Source organism: Melanostigma gelatinosum (genome assembly GCF_949748355.1).
Source record: "Melanostigma gelatinosum genome assembly, chromosome: 7".
Taxonomy (NCBI): domain Eukaryota; kingdom Metazoa; phylum Chordata; class Actinopteri; order Perciformes; family Zoarcidae; genus Melanostigma; species Melanostigma gelatinosum.
In genome coordinates this window covers 23,659,469-23,687,212 of record NC_136640.1, presented here as the reverse complement: position 1 = coordinate 23,687,212, position 27,744 = coordinate 23,659,469, and the positions used below count along the sequence as shown (strand labels likewise).

The 27,744-nt window shown below is 42.4% G+C and overlaps 1 protein-coding gene across 2 annotated transcripts; it reads left to right on the top strand.

Annotated features, from left to right (window-relative positions):
• Positions 1–746: 746 nt before the first annotated feature.
• On the top strand, positions 747–26,313 carry LOC306779827 (cullin-5-like; the record flags this gene model as incomplete). 2 transcript variants are annotated; one of them, XM_079271851.1, is made up of 19 exons in its annotated part: positions 747–770; positions 3,563–3,672; positions 6,090–6,189; positions 6,705–6,881; positions 7,180–7,321; positions 7,473–7,597; positions 8,173–8,253; positions 8,355–8,448; positions 10,376–10,506; positions 11,440–11,547; positions 12,237–12,301; positions 12,585–12,717; positions 12,845–12,976; positions 16,330–16,453; positions 18,310–18,485; positions 19,184–19,345; positions 19,731–19,849; positions 20,224–20,347; positions 21,276–26,313. In XM_079271851.1, 19 exons carry the CDS (start codon positions 747–749, stop codon positions 21,468–21,470), a joined length of 2,322 nt encoding a protein of 773 aa, XP_079127977.1. In that variant the 3' UTR covers positions 21,471–26,313. The 2 variants fall into 2 exon arrangements, with proteins under 2 accessions (XP_079127977.1, XP_079127976.1); XM_079271850.1 differs by having other exon boundaries at positions 7,452–7,597.
• Positions 26,314–27,744: the final 1,431 nt, after the last annotated feature.

Genomic DNA, 27,744 nt, shown 5'->3' with positions numbered 1-27,744 from the left:
GGTCAGGTGATATGGGTGTGACGAATCATGGAAGGACACGTCATGACTGCTAAGAACCAATCAAGTCGCGAACGTGAGTGTGAGCGTCATCGTTTCTAAACTTATCAGTTTTCAACCGTCATCGTTTTCAAGCTCCTCCGTTTTCGGTGCTCGAAAACGCCGACGTAGTGTGGACGCTTGGTGTAAACGTAGCAAAACATATGCGTTTTCAAATGGAAATGGAGTAGTGTGGACATGGCCTGATTCTTCAGTATCAATAATAGTATTTCCATTTAATGCAACTTTGTACTTCTACTCCACTACATTTTGAAAGCTAATATTTTACTGTTTTACTTCACAACATTTGTTTGATAACTTTAAGTACTTTGCAGATTTGGATTATTAATACAAAATATAAATCAACTGGTACATTATGAATTACAATATATTATCAACATACGTTAGGCTGAATAAAGTACATAAAGTAATTCAAAGCTGCAATGCTGAAGTGGTCTATGTACACATTGATGCATTTATAATTATAATAAAAAATGGGCCACTGCATAAGGATTACTTTTATTTTAAGTATACTTTGGTGCTGACACTCTTCTTATTTTATACTTTAAATAAGAGTTCAAATGCAGGACATTTACAGGAGTCTTCTTCCGCCACTGTGATTTTCAGTGTGCAAGATTCCCATGACCTCATCCTGAGCCAGCTGTAGTAGCTGTCTCGCGAGATTCCGCGAGGTGATAAGTTGAAGAAACATGGCGTCGTCAAATTTGTTAAAGGTAAGAAGCACTGGAATATATCGTATTTCCCATATTTGTGTGCTGATTTAAACTCGTCGTTTTCATACATTTTCACTATTAGAGCGTATATGTATATATTCACTATTGTGGCATAAATGTGTGTGCACTAATAGTGTAAATATATGAAATAAGTGCACAAATAGGTGCGCTTGAAGTCACAGTTGTCACCGCTGTCGTTGTTGAAGTCCGGTGTGGTGTCGGAGTCTGTTTCCCCAAAGACTTATAACCCCTGCCTCGAACAGAACCCGTCCTAACCCGGACCTCAATGTGTCTTCTTCCGTAACCAAAGCCGAACCGAAGCCGCTATCCGGCATTTCGGCGAGGACGAGCCACAGCTTAACAAGAACCGTACCGAGCCCTAAACCCAACAACGAAGAGCATGGAGACTAGAAGGGGACATAAATGTCAACAATACGCCCCTCCTCCGAAGACCCGTTTCTTTTTGCCTAATTGTTGCTAACATGCTAACGCTTTTATTTCAGCTAGCTGACTAACCGAGCTCCTCTCAACATGTCAAAATGCACCTTCTGTGTTCACTAGGCCCAGTTACACATCAGCTCCACCAGTTATTGGCAGTGCTTTCTATGAAGTAGACAGTTCACGTCTTGTCCTGATTGATAATTAACGCGGACTGTCCACCGTCAGTCACTGGACAGGTAGCTTGGTATGCTAGCAAGAGAGGTAGGTTAGCGTCAACTAGCTTTGACAGGCTCACTGCACGGCTCGTGTCTGTCAGCTTCAGGTAACCTGTGGACAGAGAGCCACAGGGTCAATGGTTGAATAACTCAAGTACATTAACTGTACAGTTTTGAGGTACTTTTACTGTACTTAAGTCTTTCCATTTTATGCTACTTTGCTTTCAACTGAACGTCACTGTCTACCCTAGTTTTGAGGCAATACTATCAAAATTGAATCAAGTATTATTACAGGTTAAGAAAATACTTTATGGATCCATCGGGGAAATTCACAAGCTACCCAACAGTTCATCAAATCATTAAAATGAGGTCCTTTTTACCAGCTGCAACATTAAAGTATTGAACACATTAATGCATCATTAATAATCCAGTAATATAATGTACATCATTAAGTACAACTGTGCATGCAGGACTTTCACTTGTAGCTGAGTATTTACACAGTGGACTATTTTTACTTAGTTCTTCCACCGATACACGTCACTTGTCCCCGGCTGGTGGACAGGACACCAATGTAGGTTCAAAGTTCAAAGTTCAAAGTTCAAAGTTCACTTTATTGTCAAAGTTTCCACATGTGTTATGCATACAGAAAATTCGAAATGCCGTTTCTCGCAGTCCCACAGTGTAATATAGACATGAACATATAACATATAATAGAATAAAATAGAATAAAGTTAAGAACATAAGGGCCTAGATAAAGGATTAAACAAGTAGCAGCAGAGAATAAAAAGTGACTGGTGCTGATAAAAAGTGACTGGTGCTGATAAAAAGTGACTGGTGCTGGATGAGGGAAGGGGTGTGAGGGGGAGTAGATGTCCTGGTATGTTCCATTTGAGGCAGTGGGGAAAGGTGGGTGAGGGGGAGGGTAGAGAGGTCAGGGGAGAGATGGCAGGGGGGGAGAGAGAGGGAGGGAGAGAGTTCAGCATCCTGACCGCCTGGTGGAAGAAGCTGTTCCTCAGCCGGGTAGAGCTCGAACGGAGACTGCGGAACCTTCTCCCTGAAGGCAGGAGGCTGAAGAGGCTGTTGGAGGGGTGGGTGGGGTCACCCGCAATGCCGAGTGCTTTGCGGGTGAGGCGGGTGTTGTAAATGTCCTGTAGTGTAGGGAGTGAGACTCCGATGATCCTCTGGGCAGAGAACCACAGGGTCCTGCTAGGTGGACAGAGAACCACAGGGTCCTGCTAAAGTAGCCGGGTAGTGTTGCTGCTTTTCTCTGATGTATTTCTAAATATAGCTCTTTGATTCTGTTGGACAAGCAATGTTATCTCCAATAACTTGTGATTGGCATTTTTCTCTATTTTCAGACGTTTGATAATCTACATAATTAGGTGATTATTTAAGAGTAAAAGAAAATACTTGTAGCCACGATGCAAAAAAACAATTAATAATTTACCATCAGGCTATCACCCTGAAGAAGACTGTCATGTGGAAATGTTGTTAAATTATAAAAACGATTGCATCATGGCTATGCGTGTGCGACTATTTTCCTTTACACTTGTGCTTTCACCGTGGTCAGCACCTCTCCAACACTAGTGTGCCTTCACTTCCTCTCTCATCCCGAGGCGATTACTTCAATAATTGTAGACCCATCAGTCAATAAGGAAAATAGATGTTAGTTGCAAACCTGCAGGGAAATTATGTACAAAGTGTGAGTAACACACATGGCCTCTGGGATCTGGATACTTCAGGGAAAATCATTATGAAATGGCTTAAATGAAGCATAGGAACAGATTGATATGTAGCAAATGAAATACTATTTTAAAGTAATGTTACTGTAACATATGACATGTTCTTCTTCTTTTCCTTGTGTTACCCAGCTAGTCGTTCAATGCAAGGCTTCAACTTAAGCCAGTTTAAAAGGTGGCCAGTTACTTACTTAGACTTGAACATATTAATAAGAGTGATATAAAAACATGCTACGTTGATGTAAAATAGTGAAAAGCTACAGATTGAAGATGTAGTTAGCCTTGATCCCAGCCCTTGGTCTGTCTTCAGTCTCTGTGTGTCTTTGTGTATCTCTGCATCTCTGACTCTCTTCTCTCCCCCAACATTCCTCATTGCTCCTTCCTCTTCCTCCTCCAGAACAAGGGGTCCCTGCAGTTTGAGGACAAGTGGGATTCGATGCGGCCCATCGTTCTCAAGCTGCTCAGACAGGAAGCCGTCACCAAGCAACAGTGGTTCGACTTGTTCTCGTAAGAGATGCTTTCTGCTCCGTCCCTTAATGCCTTCTGTCTCCAATGCCGGATCAGTTCAGCTGCTGCTGCCTCTGATTCTGAAAACAGTTGCCTTACTCTGAACAACAGACTGCTCACAAATCACAGCGTTCTATTTTAGTGCATTTGAGCAGCACACACATGCAAAACATAGGCTTCGTTTTTACCAACAGGTGTTGTGCTTTACATAATCCCCACACAATGTCAGACTTTTGTAGGTAAGCCTGTTGTTAGATTGTGTCCCGCTCATAAACTAGTGTGGAAAAGAGTCTTGTTTCCATAGCTTAAAGGAACAGTGTGTAGCTTTTACTCATCCATAGTCGAGGGTCTAAGGCAGGGGTGTCAAACTCATTTTCACTCTGGGGCCACATCAGCATCACGGTCGCCCTCAAAGGGCCGGTTGTAAATGTAAGACGGTGTAAATGTAACTACGGTACTCCTAACATAGTTAGTTTAGTTTCCCGGGATATCTGTGACTTCCACAACACGTACTTCCAGTTGTGTGATTTCTCCTCCGCCATTGTTTCCTGTTGCTGGTGCAAAATGCATTCTGGGATATTTGGCTGTCCCAAGTACAGACAAGTCACCTCCGATGCATCCCGGGTAAAATGGGCAGAGCGAGCCACATCCGGGCATTAGGGCCGTGCTTGGCTCGATGTGAACTTTGAATTGGAACAGTACTTGGGCTGAGACTGATGACGTTTCAGTACAGAGAAGTACGCATGTTGAGAAACTTGTTGGAAATCCTCTTTATGGGCTGTTGCATCTCCTGTCCACCTGTTGTGATAGTTTTAATGTCGGCACACAGACAACATGCCATCTCATCACTTCGACTTTCTATCTCATAATTTCGACCATGGGGATATTTTTATTTTCACATCTAACTTTAAATTTTTGTAAAAAAAAAAAAAAAAAAAATTATTATTATTTTTTTTTTTGCTGGCGGATTCGCGGGCCACATAAAATGACGTGGCGGGCCGGGTCCGGCCCGCGGGCCGTATGTTTGACACCCCTGGTCTAAGGACAGTGTTGTATGCTGTACAGATTGTAAAGCCCCCTAAGGACAATTTGGGGCTCTATGAATAACACAATTAACTTGACTTATCTGACTAACCTTAGATAACAACGTGGGTAATGTGGAGGGAAAAAGTGTTCAAGAAGAGGAAGTTGGTGGTGATAGGTCTAGGGCAGGGGTCGGCAACCCCTGTCGCATGCAGCTCTTTAGCCCCTCTGTTGCGGCTCCCTGAGTCTTTGTGCAAAAAAAATAAATAAAAATAAATTTATTTTTATGTTTTTTGTCAGTGGACAATCTTTCAAAGGGAACACCTCATATCTTGGAGTTTGAGGTGATACTGTGTCACGGAAAATAAAAAACTTTTAATATTTAGTCAACTAAAATGTGCGTCACATCCTATTACGTCGCCGTCAAGCGCCTTCCCCTGCAGGTGGCTCGTCGTGATTGCAGACTCTGTGAGGTTATCAATGGATAAATCCAAAAAAAGAAAACTCCTGGAAGAAAATAGAGAATTTAATTCTGCGTGGACGTATTTATTTGCGTTCACTCATTTTAAGATATTAGGCTGCAGCTATATGTTATATTCATTTCAAAGTAAGCTACTTTTTATTTAATATTTTTTCCACAAACATGGGGAGAGGACCCAAATAGACTTGAATTGTTCTGTGTTTGATTCACTTCTGCAGCTATATGTTATATTTATTTAAAAGTTATTTCCCACAACTATGGGGAGGACTCAAGGCCTGCATAGTTCTGTGTTTAGTTCTGTACCTCAATGTAGGCCTACACATGCCAGTGTATTTTTTTCTCCTCTTCATGAAAGTTAAAATAGCAATAAAATGTCAATAATTGTGTGTATTCTTATTCTATTATTTCATAAATACAACAAACTATAGTTTTTGTATATATAATATCACTATATATAAAACGTATATAAGCTGTGATATCGAACAGCTTTTGCGGCTCCAGACACATTTTATTTGGTGGAAAATAGAGCAAAATGGCTCTTTGGACAGTAAAGGTTGCTGACCCCTGGTCTAGGGTAATTATATATTACGATATCTAGATAAAGGACTTCATCACCATATTATTCCATTGAAAGATGATACATTCTCATATTGAATTGTCAGCCCTGGTTGGTGATTGCTGCTTTTGGCTTGAGAAATAGGATGAGAAGAGGAACAGGGGAACAGGAACAGTGTAGCTCTCTCATCATCAAATTGCTCTGGAAAGACCGATCACATGTCAACAGATATTTCTGCAAGTATTACACCACGTGTGTTTGTGACATGTTGAGTAAAAGCTCTGGAAAGTGCCCCAGAGTTTGAGGTGCATAGTTTGACTGTACCAACTTTGAATTTGTCCCTCGTCTGTCCCCCAGAGATGTCCATGCTGTGTGTCTATGGGATGACAAAGGACCAGCCAAAGTCCACCAAGCCCTCAAAGAGGACATCCTGGACTTCATCAAACAAGCACAGGCTGTAAGTAGTGTGGGGGTTGGTTTCATTTTTATTTTATGTTTGCTTGTGTTTAGCATTAGTAAGCTCATTTCAGATATGTTAATGTTACGGCTATTCAACATGTTACTTTCATGCCTGAATTAGCACCCTGGTCTCTTTTACCTTGCGGTGCAAACAGGAGAAAAGGGTAAAAAAAAAAACATCATACCACCACAGTAGTAATCTGACCAGAACTCCCTCTCTATATTTTCAACATTCATTCATGCAAACTGTTGAGCAAATGAATATCAAATATCAAAATGCTTCCCATACAGCGTGTGAGCCAACAGGAAATAGATGTTATACATTATAACATGCAGCTCTCTATTAACGGTAAACAATGACAGTTATGTGAAATGTATCAGCGTGTTCACTGTGGAAGTACACTCTACATTTTAACATGTAGAGCAAGTATTACAGGGGACAAAGCATCGTACATATTTTTTGGCCGACCTTGTGTCATCTTTAACTTTTTCCTGCATCTGTTGCCATGGCAGCGGGTGCTGAGCCACCAGGACGACACGGCGCTGCTGAAGGCCTACATTGTAGAGTGGAGGAAGTTCTTCACCCAGTGCGACATCCTGCCCAAGCCCTTCTGTCAGCTGGAGATCACGCTCATGGGCAAGCAAGGCAGCAACAAGAAAACAAACATGGAGGACAGCATCGTGCGAAAGGTGGGGGGGGGGGGGGGGTTTGAGTGGAAGAGCTGAGCAACAACAAGGTAATGAGGTGGCATGTAAGAAGCAAGATGGAGAGGAGATGAAAATAACTAAATGAGCAGAGCAGCAGAGGCCACGGAGGAGGAAGTTGTTGTGGAGGGAGGGGATGATTCAGCAGACAGACGGAGTGTCCTTTAAAAGCACTTCATGAATAAATTGGGCTCAACTATTCTTGGATGGCAGGAAATGGAGGTTAACTTATTCAACATTTTGGGTGCACAACTATTACTGCCCTTCTTCTTCCCTTTTGCAGCTCATGTTGGACACGTGGAACGAGTCGATCTTCTCCAACATTAAGAGTCGCCTGCAGGACAGCGCCATGAAGCTAGTGCACGCCGAGAGGCAGGGGGATGCCTTCGACTCCCAGCTCGTTATAGGAGTACGAGAGTCGTACGGTAGGGCGGACAGAAACGGGTCCACTGTAAACATTCTGGAGGGCGGCGTCGCAAACAGACTGAGAAAGAACTGAATACTGCATTAACGGTAACTTGGATTGTCCCAATCTCTGTGCTCCTCTCCCACCAGTCAACCTGTGCTCTAACCCAGAGGACAAGCTGCAGATCTACAGGGACAACTTTGAGAAAGCCTACCTGGACTCCACAGAGAGGTTTTACAGAACACAGGCCCCGTCCTATCTGCAGCAGAACGGCGTCCAGAACTACATGAAATATGTACGCGACAATGATGCTGATTATTATGATATTATTAAGTGTGTTACTGTAGGATGAAGAATGGGCTGTCTTTAAAATGTAGAAGAGAATGCCACTGATAAATGCTCTGATGAAAGGGGGGGGGGGGGAGTATACGGAAGTTGCTGCCTCAATCGGTTAGTCTAGTTGTGTTGTTGTGTGAATCTGAACTCACCCTTTAAAACACCAAAGTCGCACAATAACACAAACTAGCAGATCGAGGCTGCGGCAGACCAGCAGCTCCCGTGTTCTGTGAGGTAAAGTGGCAAAGATAATGGCTTCAGTTGCCCGTAGGAAAGGGCTGACTGACTGTAAGCGAACACTTAAACTGATAAACATTTATTTTAGTTGTTTGAAATGCGTTGCTTTGCTCTCATGCTGGTTCTCCATCGAAGTAACTCACACAACCCCGATTCAAACTATCCATTGAAGCTACAATTTGTGGACAGATGTTAGGAGAAAAGGTGTTGCCTTGGATGTGTGTATGAGAGTTTTAATTGTATGTTTGTATCACCTGGATTCTTAGTATCTGTGTTTTGTGTTGGGTTTCTCTGCAGGCAGACTCGAAGCTGAGAGAAGAGGAGAAGAGAGCGCTTAGATATCTAGAGACACGTCGTGAATGTAACTCTGTTCAAGCAGTAAGTGTCTTCAACAGGGTCTGACAACAGGGTTTGTTTCCATTTTTTTTTGCCAATTATTTCCCTCATGTCATCCTGAATAATCTTTCTGTATTTTACAGCTCATGGAGTGTTGTGTGAATGCTCTGGTGACCTCGTTCAAAGAGACCATCCTCGTTGAATGTCCGGGCATGATCAAACGAAACGAGACGGACAGTAAGTACAGCGTTGTTTGATGTTGTAATGTCGTTATTGAAAGCCTAAACGCCAAGAAATGTAGATTCAAGCTGAATCATTCGTTAAAAATACATTAGGCTTTTGAACTGAGACAAATACAGAGAGGTGTGTGTGTGTGTGTGTGTGTGTGTGTGTGTGTGTGTGTGTGTGTGTAGAGTGACAGAGAGAGGGGAATAGAAGAAGGTGGACTTTTTCTGTAAATTATTAATAATAATTAAAATGTCCACATCATGAAGCTTCTAAGCTATTGGGCACAGCCCTAGTTCAGTCTCTCCTCTGCTCCATTGAGTACCAGGGACAGCGTGTGTGTGATGGTTGTATGTGGGGGATGCAGACATGAAACTATGACGGGGCAAATTAAATTGATATTGATTTAATTCGACTGCTTATAATAATAATTGAATTAGTGCTGGGCAAGTTAACGCCCTAATTTTGCGTTAACGCATTCATTAATTAACGCCGACAATTATTTTATCGAGCGTTAACGCATTTCTTTAATTTATTATAATTTTAATTTTTTAATTTTTTTTAATTTTTTAATTGAAAGACAAGAGACGATACATATATATAACAACAAGAGGATGACAAGAACAGTGGGATAAAAGCCAGCAAACATCCTATAGTCGGTAATGTTAGTGCACCTATATGCTGAAATTCACGGTAAACTCATTTAAACGGCACAGATCGGGAGCGAGCGAAGGACTTTGAAAGTTAGCGGAAAGATTAACGTCAGACAACATCTGGTTTCTTCAGACGAACATCTGGTTTTCAGAATAAGATGCCAACAAAGTATGAATTATATTCACATTAAGTATGAAACATGCTGCCTGCATCTCGTGAACCAAATGTTATTGCCCTTTAGTTCATATAGCAGTACTTTTAAAATAAAAGTGTGCAATACACTACTTTTGAATTCATGATTGAACTTTGCCATAACAATGCGATTAATCGCAAAAAATCCATGCAATTAATCGCGATTAAATATTTGAATCGTTGCCCAGCACTAAATTTAATACATTAATGAGAAAATGAGCCAAAAATGGTTTGACATTGGCAAAGCTATCTGCTATTGGCGATCGCTCTGACCATCGTCAAATCCCAAGTCATGTGCTGCAGAGAAGTCTGCCAGACGTAGTGGCATCGACGTTCACTATTGCAGCAGCCAGATGGACGTTTAAAAATAGAAAGCTGCTCCCGGTGTTGGTTGGCTTCCTGCCAGCGAGGCCAGTAGAGCTGTGCAACTTGCCGACAGTCATAGTTGATCACTCACAGCGTCAGAAGACAACAGTCTTATATTGCCTTCCACCAAATGTTGTTATTATATAATTCATATATATTTGTATCATCATTATTATTATTATTATTAGTAGTTGTAGTGTCAGATCCATATTGCTCAGAATTATGATTAACTTAAGGATCAAAGCCTGCACCCTCAGCAGACGGCAGGACGTCCCGTAGAGGCCTAATGGGGACTTGATGAATTGTGCATTTCGGGAGTTCTCTGCCTGCTGGACTTCACAGTTACACACCCTTAAAAGTCAGATGAGTCTGCAAGTGTAGGAAGTTTATGAATTCAGCGAGTATGTTTCATGGATGTATTATAAGAACCCCAACATGGCGCCTATTAGTCCAATGAGAATTGCTCGCCTGGCGCATACAACAAAGAAGTTCCTAGCTTACAGGTTTACCACTGAGTATCGGCAGTAGTGTTTCTTCTGCTGGCCCTGCCTGCAAGTTCCCACTCGGCCCGAAGACTTTTAATATAGCTTTTTTTCAGCTCGAGGAAAGTTGTGACAAATATAAACCATCTTTGGATAAAAGATTCATAATAGAAAGAAGAAGCGGCGCCGTATCCAGTTCTTATTTGACATCCATGGCGTGTTTCATGTGTTTTCTCCCTGAACAGAGCTGCAGCTGATGTTTTCCCTGATGGACAAGGTTCCCAGCGGGATCGAGCCCGTGCTGAAAGACCTGGAGGAACATATCGTCAATGCTGGACTAGCAGACATGGTGGCTGCTGCCGAGACTATCACATCCGTACGTGAACGCTCGCTTCAACAATTACTCAGCTCATCTCCCCAATCTCATGTTCGGTCTAAGTCTCAAGTTGTTTGTTGTCATATAACCAACAGTTGCAGAGTCATTGGCAGAAACATTCTCCAATCCCAGGCTCCAAATCTCAATAAACATAAAGAAATATTCAGCAAAAAGTAAAAATCTAAGACATAAAATAGTGTAGAAATTCAAATACAGTGATTACAACGATTATAATGTGTAAAATAAAAAAATATCTTTTATTTCTTGTACAAGAAGGAAGGAAACGGGCAGTAAAACAGTAAATTCTTTGCCACAGCGGATCATCTGTTTCCATCTGGCTGAGTAACCCGACCATGACCGATCCCGTACGGAAATCAGATTTTATGATCCGCAAATATGATATAAAAAACATATGTTTTACGCCTGATGCCCTTCCTGAAGCAACCCAGGTAGTAAACCATAAGTAAAAGGATACACAGGTAAAGTAGACATACATACATGTGTATGATTAAACCCAAACACTTTCTTTATTCAGAAACAAAAAATACTCGTGAAGAAGTATTTTGTTGACGTTTGATAAAACAATTAAATAAATAAAAAAATGGATTAAAAGTTTAAAAAAATGAATCATTAAAAGTTCAGATGTGATTAATTATCACAACAATCACTCGTCGAACTTTTGGATTATAATTTTTACCAAACTAGTGGAGCCGTCTTATAATCATCCCAGAACATGCAGCATGTCGTACAGTCGATTTGTTCATAGCAGGAACTCGTCGTTATTGAGATCTGGGGCAGCAGAGTCCAGAAGTCGGAGAGGAGTTTACAGCGTGTAATGAACCAGCTGACTAAAAGACTAATAGTTGATATTGGGGGGCAGCTTTTACAACATGTACAGTAGTTTCAAATATGCGTGTGTTTGTGTTTGTCCAGGACTCTGAGAAGTACGTGGAGCAGCTGCTGACTTTGTTTAACCGCTTCAGTAAGCTGGTGAAGGAGGCCTTCCAGGACGACCCTCGCTTCCTCACAGCCAGAGATAAGGTCTGTTTTAACAAATCGGGTTATATCTGCGCTGTGCTAAAGGCATTTGAGTTCACTCCAGCTCACAACATTGGTTTCCAAAATGTGTGTACTGATAAAGAACTACGCCTGCAGCACAAGCAGCGTTACAGCTTGATCCCCATTCACACCTATGGACTCCATACTCTCATATGGAGTGAAGTAGCAGCCTCTCCCTTTCCTCTCTCGAGCCAGAAGCTTGTGTGTTAAGTGTGAGGCACGTAGTTAACATGCAGAGCTCTGATTGGACAGTTATTTCCTTGTGTTGCCACTAAACGACAGCACGAGAAAGTAGTTAATTTCCATAGTGACGTGTCTTTCTTATTTACGTCCCAGTAAGTTGTTGCAGTTCTATCACATTGAATAAAGGAAGCTGCTGACCATCACGATTAGCTTTCGCTACATAGTTGTGTTGGAGTAGAAAACAGCTTTGCGTCTGTTTACCGAGGGGTTCGAAACAAGCGCTCCCGCACATCAGACAGCATTTGCTAAAGGGGGAAACTGTGCAGTTCTAACATTAGTTCACAGTATTTTCTGACCTCTTATAGACTAAATGAATAATTGATTAATCTAAAGCATGACCAGCTGAATAATAAATGTAGGAATCGTAAGTCGCAGCCCTACTTGTTTGGTCCTCACATGAACCCGTTCTCTGTCCTCTTCCCCTGCAGGCTTACAAGGCCGTTGTCAATGACGCCACAATCTTCAAACTGGAGCTGCCTTTGAAGCAGAAAGGGTGAGTGGAAACATCATTATTGTCCTTGTAGATGTGGAATGACCCGGCGTCACTTGTCTTTTCTCTTTGACAAAAACTGGTGTGTGTGTGTGTGTGTGTGTGTGTGTGTGTGTGTGTGTGTGTGTGTGTGTGTGTGTGTGTGTGTGTGTGTGTGTGTGTGTGTGTGTGTGTGTGTGTGTGTGTGTGTGTGTGTGTGTGTGTGTGTGTGTGTGTGTGTGTGTGTGTGTGTGTGTGTGTGTGTGTGTGTGTGTGTGTGTGTGTGTCCGTCCATCCAAACAAACAGTGTGGGTATGAAGACTCAGCCGGAGTCAAAGTGTCCTGAGCTGCTGGCAAACTACTGTGACATGCTGCTGAGGAAAACTCCTCTGAGCAAGAAACTCACCTCGGAGGAAATCGAGCTCAAACTCAAAGAAGTGGTGAGTCGCCGTCCTGTTGGTCATCAGGGCGAACTCGCTTTGATCTGATCCACCTCGCTCCTCCTTTCGCCTTCCCTTTGTCCTCTATTCTCACTCTGTTTTCTTCTTTTATCTGCTCTCCTTGCAGCTCTTGGTGTTGAAGTACGTCCAGAATAAAGACGTGTTCATGCGTTACCACAAAGCTCACCTGACCAGGCGCCTGATTCTGGACATTTCGGCCGACAGCGAGATTGAAGAGAACATGGTGGAGTGGCTGAGAGTGAGTTATCCCTGTCTTAAAATTCTTTGTCCGGATCAGTGCTTAACTTTGTCTGACAACAAAGCAGTTGTACATCAGTTTTTATACAGTGTATTAGGGCAGTGGTAGTAGGTGAAGTAGAGAAAAAAACATTGAATATTCTATGAGCGTCAGAGAATTTCTGTATTAGCTCGTAGCATATGTGTCTCTGCGCTGGTGAATATGTAGTCGTTGTTTGTTCAGCTCCTATAACTTCAGTAACCTGTAACTGAATCTCTGGTTTGGAGTTTACCTTCAGTACGACTTGTACTTTCAACCTTATTACTTTTTTCTGGAGCTGTTACCATCAATGCAAACCAAACGTGTCCTGCTACTGCGGCTTCACATAAAAACCTTTTCCCTGGCGACGGCCTGTGGGAGGTTTCATTGCAGAGATGTATTTGTTGGCAAGTTAGCAGAACGTTGGTGGTATAATACGTTAGTGAAATTGTCTGCACAACAAAATATATGGAAGTGTATTTGCTTCTATTTTGGTCAGTGGAAGAGTTTTAAATAGTACAGGGAGGAAACTTAAATATAGAAACAGCCACAGTGAGCTGGTTGATGACGAGCAGGAGACAGCAGGCTCTTACCTCAGTTTGTGCAAACCGGCACACCACCAACACATTGTAAACAGCTGTTTACCTTGCTGGGCTTTGCCGGGGGAAACCAGGGCCCCGTTCCACGTACGTGTCTAACTTAGTTAGCCGGATACTTTTCAGGATAAGATGACGTAGATCAGGCTTTTCGGTTCCACGAAGCAAGTTCGGCAAAATCACCATGGCAACACATCCATAAGCTTGAACCTGCTCCAGCGCAGGCTCAGTGAAGGTAGCTGGATCTCCCCCGGAAAACATGGCAGCTCCTGTCATATACGGTAGTCTAATGCGCTTGCGCATATACTGGGGGTTATACGGGAGTTCATGAAATGCATGTAAAGTGAGACACACAGTGATCCTTAAAACCAGCTGAGCAAACTAAGAAGCCTCTAGTGCAGGGGTGTCAAACTCATTTCACTCTGGGCCACATCAGCATCACGGTCGCCCTCAAAGGGCCGGTTGTAAATGTAAGACTGTATAACTAACTTCTCCCTAACATATTGGTAAATAACTGTCTCTGCATTTGATTGTTGTTTATTCAAGTGTACAAATATTGTAGCTTTTGTAAATGTATTCTGCTGTGATTGCAGTCTGCCTTTTAATTCTTGGACAACTTGATGTTTTTCTTGGAGGTTCAATTTAGCTCCGTGTTTGGTGTCAAAATGCCGACGTGAATTGTATCCTTCATCACCGACACGCCTCATAACACAGAAGACAGACCCGCTTTTCTCCTTGAAGCACAAACATGTATTCGCTTTCCCATCTTTCATTACATTTTCTTCCCTCTGCATACATTTTTCTCTTCGTGGATATTTTGGGATTATTTGTCGACCTTTTTCAATCGTTGGAAAACCACTTTTCGGGCTGTTGCCTCTCAGGTCCACCTGTTGTAATGTCAGTACACAGATACATGCTATCTCATAATTTCAACTTTATATCTCATAATTTCGACCATGGGGATACTTTTATTTTCAAGTCGAACTTTTAATAATCTTTAAAAAAAAAGTATTTTTTCAAATTTTTTTTTTTTTTTTGCTGGCGGATTCGCGGGCCACATAAAATGACGTGGCGGGCCGGATTCGGCCCGCGGGCCTTGAGTTTGACACATGTGCTCTATTGCATTAATGTGCAGCTCCCTTCCTCAGAGATCCACTGATGAAGGAGGATATTAGTTGGATGAGCGTTTTATAGGGAGAGAGTTCTTCCACATCGCCAAGATCCGTTATCACATCATGATGACTTCCTATACGAGCGCTATCGATTCTGCCGACAAGGAATCATTTATTTAGACCTCCTCGAGCCGTACATTGAACACCACACGCCGCAGCCGAGCACTGACTGTCCCACAGACTGGATGCAGCCTTGAGCTGTTCTGCGAGTGCTACATTGTTGTACAGTGTCGGCGATGCGGAGAACATGGGGAAAGCCGCTGCATGCCGCGCTGTTCGTAAAGTTCATTTGGCGCTTAATAAACTTATGGATGTGTTCATTACATTACCATGGCACATATTGTATTGACTACCATTCTGAATTGTGTGTGTGCTTAGTGTGTACTTGCTCCCATGTCCTCTTGATGGCTGGTTGCATACATGGGGTTAAAGCACTCATAATGATATGACAGTGTTATTAGTACACCAGCACATCATTACTGTAGAACATGATGAAGGTGGACTCATGATAAGAATAGAGAGAATCACACACTATTTCTTTTCACTGCTTCAATTGATTGAATGTCTGATTATGAATAATACACATACTGATCCGCCCATAAACAGATTCTCACACACACATATTCAAACTAGTTCTACATGGTAATCTACACATACATGTATATATATATATAGTAGGCTACATGATACATAAGGGCATACAGTACATATGTCCTCATATTAATTCGTATCATTTATACTCTTTGGGCTTGTTTTTATCTACTTATTCTGAAAGAGTTGAGATCATTATTTTCGCTATAGATCTCATTGGATGATGCATCATGAAGTCTACTGCCAGCAGCACATTAAAGACATATGATCTGATTGGTTGGGGTGATGAGGCATTAAATTAGCTGATACATTTTCCCAACACTTACGCATTTAACTTGTCTGTGATGTTTTGCGTGCTTCCTGTCTCGCCCTCGCAGCGGTGGCGGTGTTATATTTTGCCGTGATTACGGTCTTGAAATCCTCATATGCGTTCATGATCATCTCCTGCGCATCAGCGGAGTAGAAAGCGGCTCTTTCTTTAACATTGTACTGTTAGAACGTCATGGTTTCGGTGAGCGACGCTTCCCCCTTTGGAAGTGGGACGAGCACGCGCAATCATCCTGATCCCGATTGTCTGGTTCGAATTAACGAGACAGTTTGAGAGGATCAGCCTCGCAGGAACCGAGACAGCCTGACATCAATCATCTCGTTAATGTAGGCTGCTAACAGGACATTTGATCGACTTTGCTGAACCACTTACGTGGCACGGGGCCCAGTTGTGCCGTGCCCACTTGGATGTAAAAAAAAACAGCATAACTTTAGCAATATTATGATGTGGAAATATCTGGTCAAACAATAAGTAAACAAGACTAAAAATCTGACGATGAATTTAGAACTGACAGATTTAAAAGAAAAACATCTGAAAACAGGTGCACAGTGAATACATTTGTCCTTTGCTTTGTTGTCCTTTTTCCTCTTCCTTTGGTTTGTTCCCCGGCGTGTGTGTGTGCGTGTGTGTGTCTGTGTGTGGTTGTAGGAAGTAGGGATGCCTGCAGATTATGTGAACAAGCTGGCCAGGATGTTTCAGGACATCAAGGTCTCAGAGGACCTCAATCAGGTCTTCAAAGAGATGCACAAACACAACAGGATGGCACTCCCAGGTACAACACACACACACACACACACGCTTCAGTCAACTGTATCAATCTCTCTCACACATAATACAAATGTGTGCTTCCACACACAGGTAAAGAGAAGGAGAGAAACATCGTTGTCTTTATGAGTCAGTAAGAGAAACAGATCTCAGTCAGATATAAAGCTTCTATAAAGCGTGTTCTCTCTTGGAGGTTGTGTCGTAGAATAACCCGTTGTGCCGTTGCATCTTAACACGAGGAGCATCCCGATAAGCCCGTGCATCAAAAACGGAGACGAAGACGACAACACAAGCTGTCGAACCTTCCTCGAACTTGTTAAATATGAGACGAGGACGAAAAATCGGACTTCCAGATTTTATATATTTTTTATTTTTTATCACATCAAATGCGTTACAGCAATAGCCCATTCAAAATAATTAGCTCATATGTAGCTCTATTAACATCTTGGATTACGGCCGTCGCCATGTTGGTTTTTATTGCAACCAATAAACAGAAGTGACCATATTTGGAATGTGGAGGAATGACGTAAAGACGGCGTGTCAATCACAGTAAGCCCGCCCTAAAGCATGCTCTGCTTTATGGTCTGTTTCAGTCTACATGGACCATCATTTACTAAATGAACATCATGCTGTATTGAAGATAATTACAATGTTCACTGAGGTAATAGATCAAGAGAGAAGTAGTCATTTCCTCATAGACTTCTAAAACAATTTCTAAACAATCTGACTTATTTTTGCAACCGGAGACCCTCTGCACACAACAAACAGCGCTATCTGTCTGAGAATAACCATAATAAACAACATTGATGCAAAGTTAAAAATGTGGAATCACTACTCATTTCATGTGCTATTTGGGAGTAATGGCAACGGTCGAAGCTTCGAAGCACTGCGGTCAGCAACAATATACAGCAAGAGTGCCAATCAGTGTAGTATTATCACTTTGCTGTAATGTGTCCCTGTCATCGCTTCTGTGGGGGGCTGGATTTCACCCCACAGAGAGGAGGCCGGAGCGCATGGTCCAACTGCTGTTTACAGTAGAGACGCTGCGATAATAAATCTACCAAACTGGTTTACAATTAAAAGGAATTTAATCCTACTGAAGCAAATACAATTATACAGTGAAGTACACTACTTCTATGGAATATGAAACAATAAAACCAACGAAAAACCCTCGTGCAAAAAAACTCATCTTTAGCTCCTCAGCCCGTAAACATCTGTGTCCGCTGAGAGCAACCGCAAGAAGAGAAAAAAAGACTGAAAGAAAACCTCCCACATCCGGTTTGAAACTCCTCCCCTTTTGTCCATCACAATTCCTATTGGCTAACTCCCAGGGGCCTTATCCTGGTGCACTCTGTAATCGCCTGTCTACAAGTCTCTCTGTCCCTACGCTCTCAATACATTCAATGACTGTCTGTTATGGCTTAACCCTTCTATGATAAACATTCTATATAAAAGATAAGACTTTGCAACTTTTGGCAAAAGCTACATGTCTACAAATTCTACTTCTAGCTACTAATCCTAAAACACTTTATGCTTATCTTAATTGTGCATTTCCAAAACACTTATGATTATGACTAATTATGAATTCTTAAATATGAATCATTAAACACTTTTATTATAACTTCTTAACACACAGTTCGACACTCAAATTTCTTACACTTCTTCTGCCATGCAGCAGACATATAACCTGTGAGAACATAAACACAGTTATTTTAGGACTGATACTGTTCAATCAGAGTTTGGATGCAATTTGAAACGTTTGCAAATTGATAATCTGCGCGCTTTATTTAAGTGAACGGCGAGGGGTTATGTGGACCTAATTAGATTAAAAGACGTTTGTGTTCCTGATTTCTTTCCCTGCAGCGGACAGTGTGAACATTAAGATCCTGAACGCCGGAGCGTGGTCACGAAGCAGCGAGAAGGTTTTCGTCTCGCTGCCCACGGAGCTGGAGGACCTGATCCCAGAGGTGGAAGACTTCTACAAGAGGAATCACAGCGGACGCAAACTCCACTGGCATCACCTCATGTCCAACGGCATCGTGAGTAACAGTAGATAAGGGTTCAGGCCACCATTTAGAGCCATACATCAACATCTCATGGAGTTAAAATACTTGCATCTTAATACGTACATCTCCAAATTACTACGAAAATGTTTTCCTTTTGTCCATGCAACTTCTCTTCTTATTTCCCTGAACTTTATATGCCTCATATTCTTCCTACACTAAAGTTATTAGTAACATTTGAAAGAGTCCCGTGAGGGAATGGCGGACTTTGCTACTAACATGAAAGCTTCTATATAGAGAGGTCACTACTGAGTGTTAAGAGTCAAATAGAAACGTACATTGTTTACATCCATGTCTTCTTCTTCCTTGCATTTGTTGGTACTTTGCAGCATTTATCTGCATGTTACTGCAGGAAACCTTTGGTAGGACTGCACATCAAGCAACAGATACTTACAATACAAAACAACATGCCCCATAGCTCCACTGGTGGTCAGAAACTCCACACGGTACCAAGGTAACAAAATGCTCTTCCCAGAGGACAGGTCCTGGCAGAGTGGGAAAATAATTTTAAAAATCTAACTGAATCGTGACCTTAAAATCGAAAAGTCCAATTGAATGGTGACATTGGAGAATTGTGACGCCGTTACTACTAAAGCAAACCGCCAGAGCGACACTGTGTCACCACGCTCTGCTCTTCTCACCTCCTCCTTTGGTTCTCCCTCCCCTCTGCTCAGATCACCTTTAAGAACGAGGTGGGGCAGTACGACCTGGAGGTGACGACGTTCCAGCTGGCGGTGTTGTTCGCCTGGAACCAGAGACCCAGAGAGAGAATCACCTTTGAGAACCTCAAACTGGCCACGGAGCTGCCTGACGCAGAGCTACGCCGCACACTCTGGGTCAGACCGAGGAGACATTGTTAAATGCTTCGTTTCAATCCACCAATTATAGTACAAGTGTGCGAGATTTAGATATTTACTTCGGTTAAATACATTCTTTGCCCCTCATGGGTAAGAAAATACTGCCAGGCTACACCTGAGATTTACACCACATTTTGACAGACATGTTTTTGGTTAGTCTGCCAACCCACCAGTCAGGTTATTAACACACCCAAGGCTGCCAACATGTTGTTTGTGCATAATTAAACCTCTTGGTAATTTAACAGTACCACAAGGAAAGGTGACTGTGTGTAGAAAGGAAACACGCACACATTGGTGGTATTTATAACTGACGTCTGGTGATGTTTCACATCTTGAGATTGACTCCTCTCTCCTCTCTGTGCAGTCTCTGGTGGCCTTCCCCAAGCTGAAGAGACAGGTGTTGTCGTATGACCCCCCAGTCAGCTCGCCCAAAGACTTCACAGACAGCACGCTCTTCTACGTCAACCAGGACTTCTCACTCATGTATGCTGTGCTGCTTTTAAAAATAACTTTTCCCCCCGAAAAACGTATGACGAGAATGTGGGTGTCCCCATTGATCCATGATTGAATTCAGCTAAGAGATGTATTTTATTTTATCTCCAAAAGGCTTCATTATCCAAATTCCACTCCTTTGTAAAGTAGCATAATTAAATATAAAATGATATTCATGCACTCAATATATCTGTTCTGATTATCAACTAAATTAACCAGCAATTTCAGGTCCGCACCACACCACAACTATGCATGATGTTAAATGCCTCCTCACCAGAAACTAATTTTAATAAGTTAAAACAATTGTGATATTATTTATATATATATTGTCTGCGTCTTTGTGTCCGTTTTTTTTTCTCCCTCAGCAAAAACTCCAAAGTCCAGAAGCGGGGAAAGATCAATCTGATTGGTCGGCTGCAGCTGACCACAGAGCGAATGAGGGAAGAGGAGAATGAAGGAATCGTTCAGCTCAGAATACTCAGAACTCAGGTGCAAAAATACACTTCAAAATACGCATCAAAACACTCACAGTGGACCTCATGCAAGAACTATTTCATATTATTTTCTTAACGTTCTCATACTTACGAAAGGCCGAGGCTTTGTTAAACGGTTTTTCACCTATTTTTGTGTTTAGGATTGTTAGGCAGGCCTGAAATCGTGGCTCAATGACACTGGAGCCATTCTTAAAGAAACCCTCCCCTTATGCTGAATATAAAGTACAGCACTTAGCGTCAGTGGTTCTGCTGCTCAATCGCCAGTTACAACACAGCCTACAGTGTTCTAGCCAGCAGGGATATTCTGGCCGTCAGGTATACCGGAAAACAAATCCTCATCACGATTGTGATCCAGGTGCCGTCATGTAGCAGCAATTCTACGAGAACTACCGTCCTGCTTTCTTTACCAACCTGTGAAGTCCTGTTGCGATGACATACTGTGGTTAGAGGCTCCAGCTAGCTAAAGTATCGCTGAAGCGTTTCAGAGATGGAGGAAAAACAGCAACTTTTCCTGCGGAATATTTTGCCATTAAATCAGGCTTTCACCATCTGAAGGGACGTATATCCGCATCTCCATTTGTCGAACAGCCAATAGGAAGTCCCTCTGTCTGACATGACGTGATTGGTTCAAAATCTTCCGCCACCGGCTATATTTTGTAAAGCCTGAAAGAAAGAGCCAAAGAGGAGGTGCAGAAATATAGTTCACTCAGACTACTTTCATTAAAATATGCCGAAAGATTATCTTGATTTTTAACCAGTGATGCCAAAGATGTACTGCCTGACAACAGTTCCCAACAGCTGTCGTCTGTGTTTGATTTGTGAGCCAGGTCAGGAGGGATTAGCTTGTGTTTATAGACCCCAGTACACTTTGTAGAGGTTGAACAGTACAACATCATGCTTATATTGTTGTTTTTTTCGATCAGGAGGCCATCATCCAAATCATGAAGATGAGGAAGAGGCTCAGCAACGCCCAGCTGCAGACGGAGCTGGTGGAGATCCTGAAGAACATGTTCCTGCCTCAGAAGAAGATGATCAAGGAGCAGATCGAGTGGCTCATCGAACATAAGTACATAAAGAGGGAAGACGCGGACATCAACACCTTCATCTACATGGCCTAGGCAGCGAGGGAGGGAGGAAGGGGGGGAGGGAGCGCTTCCTCGCTCTGCTGTTTTACTCCTGGCCTCGCAACCGGCGCTTTAAAAACCCTGCGAGAGGAGAAGGAACAAAAGGAGGTGTGAGGGAGCAGTGAGAAGTAGGGGGTGCGTTGAAGGACGAGGAGGAGGAGCCTTTTCAAACAACAGTGTGGATATTTATTTGTGTTTGTGAGACGCCAGTGTGTCATCGAGGTGAGAGTCGAGTCGGCCGACTGTCTGTCTGTCTCCCCTGCCCTCCAGTGTCGGATCACAGCCGAGGAGACGGAGTCCGTCTGCTCCCAGCGGCTGAGAGGAAAAGAAATGGTGACAATATTCCATGAAATACTTCCTGCCTTACTTTGTCAGCGACGGATTGCGGAGGAGGAGCCGGGAGGGCGAACGTAACGAGCTGATATCGATCCTTCGCTTTCACTTAATGCCGCAGCTGCCGTCTTGGCGGCAGCCATTTTGCATCCCTCCTCTTCAACATTAGTCTCATTTTTGAAGTGGGAATGCAAAAAAAAATGCTGCAAGTGAAAACTGCCATTGAGGAGGAGCGGACACGGATGGAGAGTTTAAAACTACAGAGGAGTGTTTTTGCCAAATTGTATGTGTGAGTGTGTGTGTGTTTGCGTGTGTGTGCGCACACTTTCAACAGCATGCTGCTCTATGGTTTTTGTTTGTTTGTTGGAGGATCTGTCACACTTTCTGGTTGTGTCTGAGAACGTTGGGAACTCATGACCAGCCCCCTTTTTGAAATGCTGATATTTTGGGTATTTTTTTTCTGCTTCTGTTTATCAGCAGTTTATCACCAATGCGTGCTGTAACAGAAACTCATCCCAACATTTAGCTGATGTGATGCTGCAGAAGTCTCTTTAGTACTAAATTCCCTCTGTGTGTTTTCTGCCGATGTCACAATATATTTTGTGACTCGCAGATTCTTTTGACTTTATTGGGAGTATGAACTATGAATTTCCAAGATTAAAGTGATACGATTTACGAGAAAATGCAAAAAGAACTTTGAAAACTTGTGATCAATCACATCACGGCGTGTTAAATACTGTTGATTTGATCCCAGAATCCCAATGTTATCACAAGCATGCAGACTCTTGGTAAACTTTAAATTGACTGTACTTGAATAGCACTTTTCTAGTCTTCCAACCACTGAAAGCGCTTAAACGCTACATGTCCTCATTCACCCATTCACACACTGATGACAGGGGCTACCATGCAAGGCGCCACCTGCCCATCAGGACTATCTAACAGTCACACACCGATGACACAACCCTCGGGAGCAAATTGTGAAGAGACATTGCTGTGAACTGGGCCTCTTCAGAGCAAAAACACCCAAATGATTTGGACGAGGTGATGGCATTAGTGCATCAGGAGCTACGTTGTGATGGACGGATGCAAAGACAACGCCGTGCTCCATCCTCAATGTTCTCTCAGAGAGCATCTGAGGTTTTTCTTGTGAATTTACAACTTTAATCTCAGTAATTCTGAGCCCCCCCCCCCCCCCCCCCCCGACTAATATGTATCTACAATGGCCCGAACACACCATCTTACTTTTCTACCTTCCATAGGACTTCAGACCACTCGCTCTGCCTCCTGAGCCACAGCCGCCCGGGGTCACGTTCAGTTAGCTGGTCCCTAAACCAGTGACCTCATTGTTTTTGTATAGCTTGACCTTTTTTGTTTTGTTCCAGCTATAAAGGCAGAGAGAGAATGGTGGTCAGTAGTGTGTAGTAGAGCCAGCGCTACATTTTCTCAGAAATGCCAAAGATTCTCCATCAGGTAGCAGAAGTTCTGTTTTTCAAATGTGAAGAACAGAACTTCAGTACATGAAGACATAACCCCAGCTTCAGCTGAATGTTGGGCGGTGTATGAAGAGAAGGACGAGTTACTGGGACTGAGAACGCGCTCCACATACAGTAGAGTGTTAAATCTGAATCCAAAATGAGATCTTTAATATTTACCAAACATGGAAAACTACATCTGGATAAACTCAACTTGTTTTCTTTTTGTATTTTCTATGCGTTAGTGTTTAAAATGAATACGTAGCAATAGAGCTCTTGATCCTAAACACTCACCATGTGACAATTGAGCTTCATACAACCTGCAGCTTCATTTTGGATTTGATTATCAGCTGGGCAGTTCAGGCCGAGACGAAAAGACTGAAGTAGAAATAATTCCCGGTAGGAAAACAGAGACGCTGTGTTTAGTGTTCATCAGAGGCAGCTGTTGGGAGTTGAGGGCTACTGATGCAGAAACTAGTACAATAAATAGGAAGGGGAAAAAAGCTGCTGGGTCACAACACGATGAATCCGCTGCACTGGGATCAGAGGAGCTTTGCTCTTTTGAGTTCATGTCAAAACCACTGAGGATACGTCCATTCGTCACCTCACTACTGCTGTGACCCAATAGGTGACTTTACTTTATGAGCGTGTTTTTGGATTTCCTGTTGAACTGAACTTGAGCGGAAGAGGAAAGACAACAGTGAATGTGTGGGATTTCATTTAAAGAAATATATATTTATTCAGTATTTATGACAAATGTTACTTTCATCAATCAAACTTTCTTTCCATTGTTTGGTTTTGTAAAATATATTTTCTCAGTGTGCGTCCATAGAGCTGACACAGCATTTATTTACTGCGACTCTCTCCTCTATTTCAACTTAGTAGCAAGACTTCAGCCTAATTTGATTTTCACTTTTAATAGTTTTGATTCACACCTGCAGCTTGTCCAAAGGCTGAAATGGCTTCTGGCACTCTATCCCTATCACTCCATCACACACTGCAAACAGAGTTCTTCTTCTTACGAGCAACTCTTTTCTCAATGTGGTTATTAAGGCCTTGAGATGAAACAAACTCCCCAAGTCGATCCCATGAAGCAGTTTTATTCTCTGATGCACAGACCAGTTAGTATTGAGCAAACTATCCTGTGTTCTTACACCTCGAGTACACGGAGAACTGTGAAATGAGTCATTTATTTTTTAGCAGTTTTAACGCTGTAAGCTCCACTTATTTCATCTTCCCCAACAGATCCGTAGAAATGCAAAAACAATTCTCTGATCCACCCAAAGCGGTGACTGGTATGCTGCAGGTGATGTAACTTGTGTTGTTTGGTGTATTTGTCTTCTCTAACAAAGATGGAGGAGTCATGCGTTCCTACAGAAATTGTCCCAGAATGCAAAGCAACAGCAGAACAAACTTTACACAAGAGTGCACAACCGCAGTCTCCCGTGTTGGTCACAAGTTGGATTTCCACATCCTTACGGCCTGATATGATTTAAAGCAGCAGTCTGGGAAATGTAGGTTCCTGTTAAAATTAGACGTGGCAAGTTGGGGTAAACTATAGGAGTGCTAGGAAAATAATAAAATGAACATTTTGGGCTCGAGTTTTCCTTTAAAGACTAACTGCTCTCACGATGTTGCGGGTTTGAAATAATATTCAGAAATCATTTCAAAACCTGTGTCTGTGTACGACTCCTTGTGAAAACTCGCTGCAGGAGGAATTCAAGTTAGTAAATCTGCAGAAACAATCTGTAGCGTCGAGCTGTTACGCCTGAATTTGCAGTAATTCCTCTGTCTGTGCATGTGTGACACACTAAAGACGCTTTGGCACAGTTTCCTGCTTTGACTCGGTGCTGCGAACATTTCAGACGTTCGTGGTTACCAGAGGATGAACTATAATAACTTTGATCCCCTGATCGTTTGCCCCATCGGCAGGTTCAAGTTTGAATCACTTGTGACCCGATACCTGAAAAATAATGATGGCATTTCCATCAGCCTCAAGTTGACTTTGCGTAACACCAGCATGTTAATGTGTAGTTAGAAATGTGGAAATTCAATTCTATGTTTGTTATTGAGGGCCATAGTTAAAGATGGTGTTGTACCGGACAACACCAAGATGTCAGTGCTGAAACGTAATTTAATTTACACCTCCATGACAAAAACTCAACATTCTAGGCATCATAAAAGCAGAATTTATGGCGGAACAGTTGGACTGAACTGCACCAGTCTGTCCAGGTGAAGCTGAGGTAGTGGCCACTGAGTTATGGGTTCTTTTCTTTCTGAAATTGACTCTGAAACTTATGTCACTTTTAAATTTTATTCATAATTTGGTCGTCCAGTCTTGTCTTTTTCCGCGAAAGCTGTCAGAACCACAGTGAGTCTGAGGCTGTAGAGCTTCAAACAAAACCGCACAGAACATAGTTTAGCTTTTTACTCAAGTATTAACAGCACAACGAGGTGTCACTTCCCTCCATGGTATTTGTTTTGACATACAGGAACTGGTCTTATTTTACTGCCCTTCTTTATTAGACACTGTATTTTAATCCATGTTTAACAATAGTTAAATGTGTCCAATCAGCAGTCATTATTAGCTGGTGAAGCTGAAACCCCTCTGTAGACATCTGGTGGAACTCTTCAAAGTCTTTTGTTTTTTTAAAGCCTGTGTAGCGGGCTGTGGTTTTCACCTTGGACCCCCCCCCCCTCCCACAGGTGGGCATACTTACCTGTAGCCTTGCGTCATGACGACACTAAATACAATCAGTCACATCTAAACCAGCCGAATGTTTTGCCACTTCATCGAGTAAAGAGGAGAAGCGTTGCGTTGGCGGAGGAGACGTTCCACTACTTTCATGTGCCGCATTGTTTTGCTTGTTTCATATTGTTTGAAAGTTCCGTAATTTATTTCTTGGCAAAAATAAAGCTGTAAACAAACTGTAAAGACGGGAGTTTATGTTTTCTTTCACGTCCAGACCACAAATCACTGATTTATGGAAGTTTGTTTTCACACATGTGTGAATGTAATTTTGTGGGACACGTGACATTTGTGACTTCCCTCCTAATTGTTTACAGATGTTTTTGTTTTATTTGTACCGCAGCAGATCTAAAAAGAAAATCCACAAACACGAGGTGCAATATGTTTTTATTTGATTTTAATAGTTATGATGCAAATGTGTGGAAGTCATTTCACGTGAACGACTGGATCCACCAACATCCTTTTATGTGAAATTAAAATGTTTTCAGAATAAGTTATGCATATTTGCAAATGGTGGATATGACCACAAAACACCAGATTCAAAACTACATGTGCATATGATTGATTCGTGGATCACGGTACACATTTGTGGCTTGTCTCCTGTGGGTTACAACTAGTAAAGTCCAACAAACACTTCCATACAGATTTTGCAGTTTTGTCTCAAAGTGAATTTTTCTCTCCAGTGTTACAAGTTACTGAACTCTATTTGTGGGAGGGATCTGTTTTTGATGAGAAACACGTCACAAGTCTGAAGAGTGACTTCATTTAGTTACAAGCCAGCAGCAGAGGCAGCAGCTCCACATATTTTGGAAATGGATTCAGCAAAAATACAATCACAAGTTTACATGAATAACAAAACTGGAAAAAATATATATATTGCACAATTGTTATTGTGGTGTTAATTTGGAAAGAACACAGGTCACGTACAGCAGCCTATACATTCATAATTGTACCCTCGAATGGTTTTCAATTTAAAGTCCCAAATCTTGACCTTCTCCATCCGGGGCAATAGGTGAAAAGTGACCGAACTGATTTTTTTGAAGCTGTATTCCTGGTCCTTCCTCCCACCATGGTCCTGCTGACTCCCACTGCTAATATCATTTTTATCATTACTCACATTACTATTTTATATACCATTAACACACATTACTGACTTTGCTTCTTCACCAGTGTCTGTGCTTTCTCGCCTCACAGGTTCCTGTGGATCCTGGTGATACCTGGACCCCGGTCTTGCCTCCTGCCATATGCATTGTAACTCTGTCATGCTGTTCATGTACACATGGCATCTATTGCACTTCTGTCCATCCTGGGAGAGGGATCCCTCCTCTGTTGCTCTCCCACATTTTTGTGTCCTCTTTTCTCCCTGTTAAAGGGTTTTTTGGGGAGTCCTTGTTCCGATGTGAGGGTCCCGGTACAGAGGACCCACGTGGAGCTGTGGGTTAGAAGAAGAAACATCCCTTTATTCGTCCACAGTGGGGAAATTATTCTCTGCATTTGACCCATCCCTGTATATATAGGGAGCAGTGGGCTGCCAATGACAGGCGCCCGGGGAGCAGTTAGGGGTACAGTGTCTTGCTCAGGGACACAGGACACGATGCAGCCGAGGATCGAACCGGTGACTTTTCGGTTGGCAGACAACCCTCTCGACCCAGTAAGCCACGGTCTCGCCCTTAATTACAGGATGAGTTTGTGTGAACTGAAAGTGAATCATCAC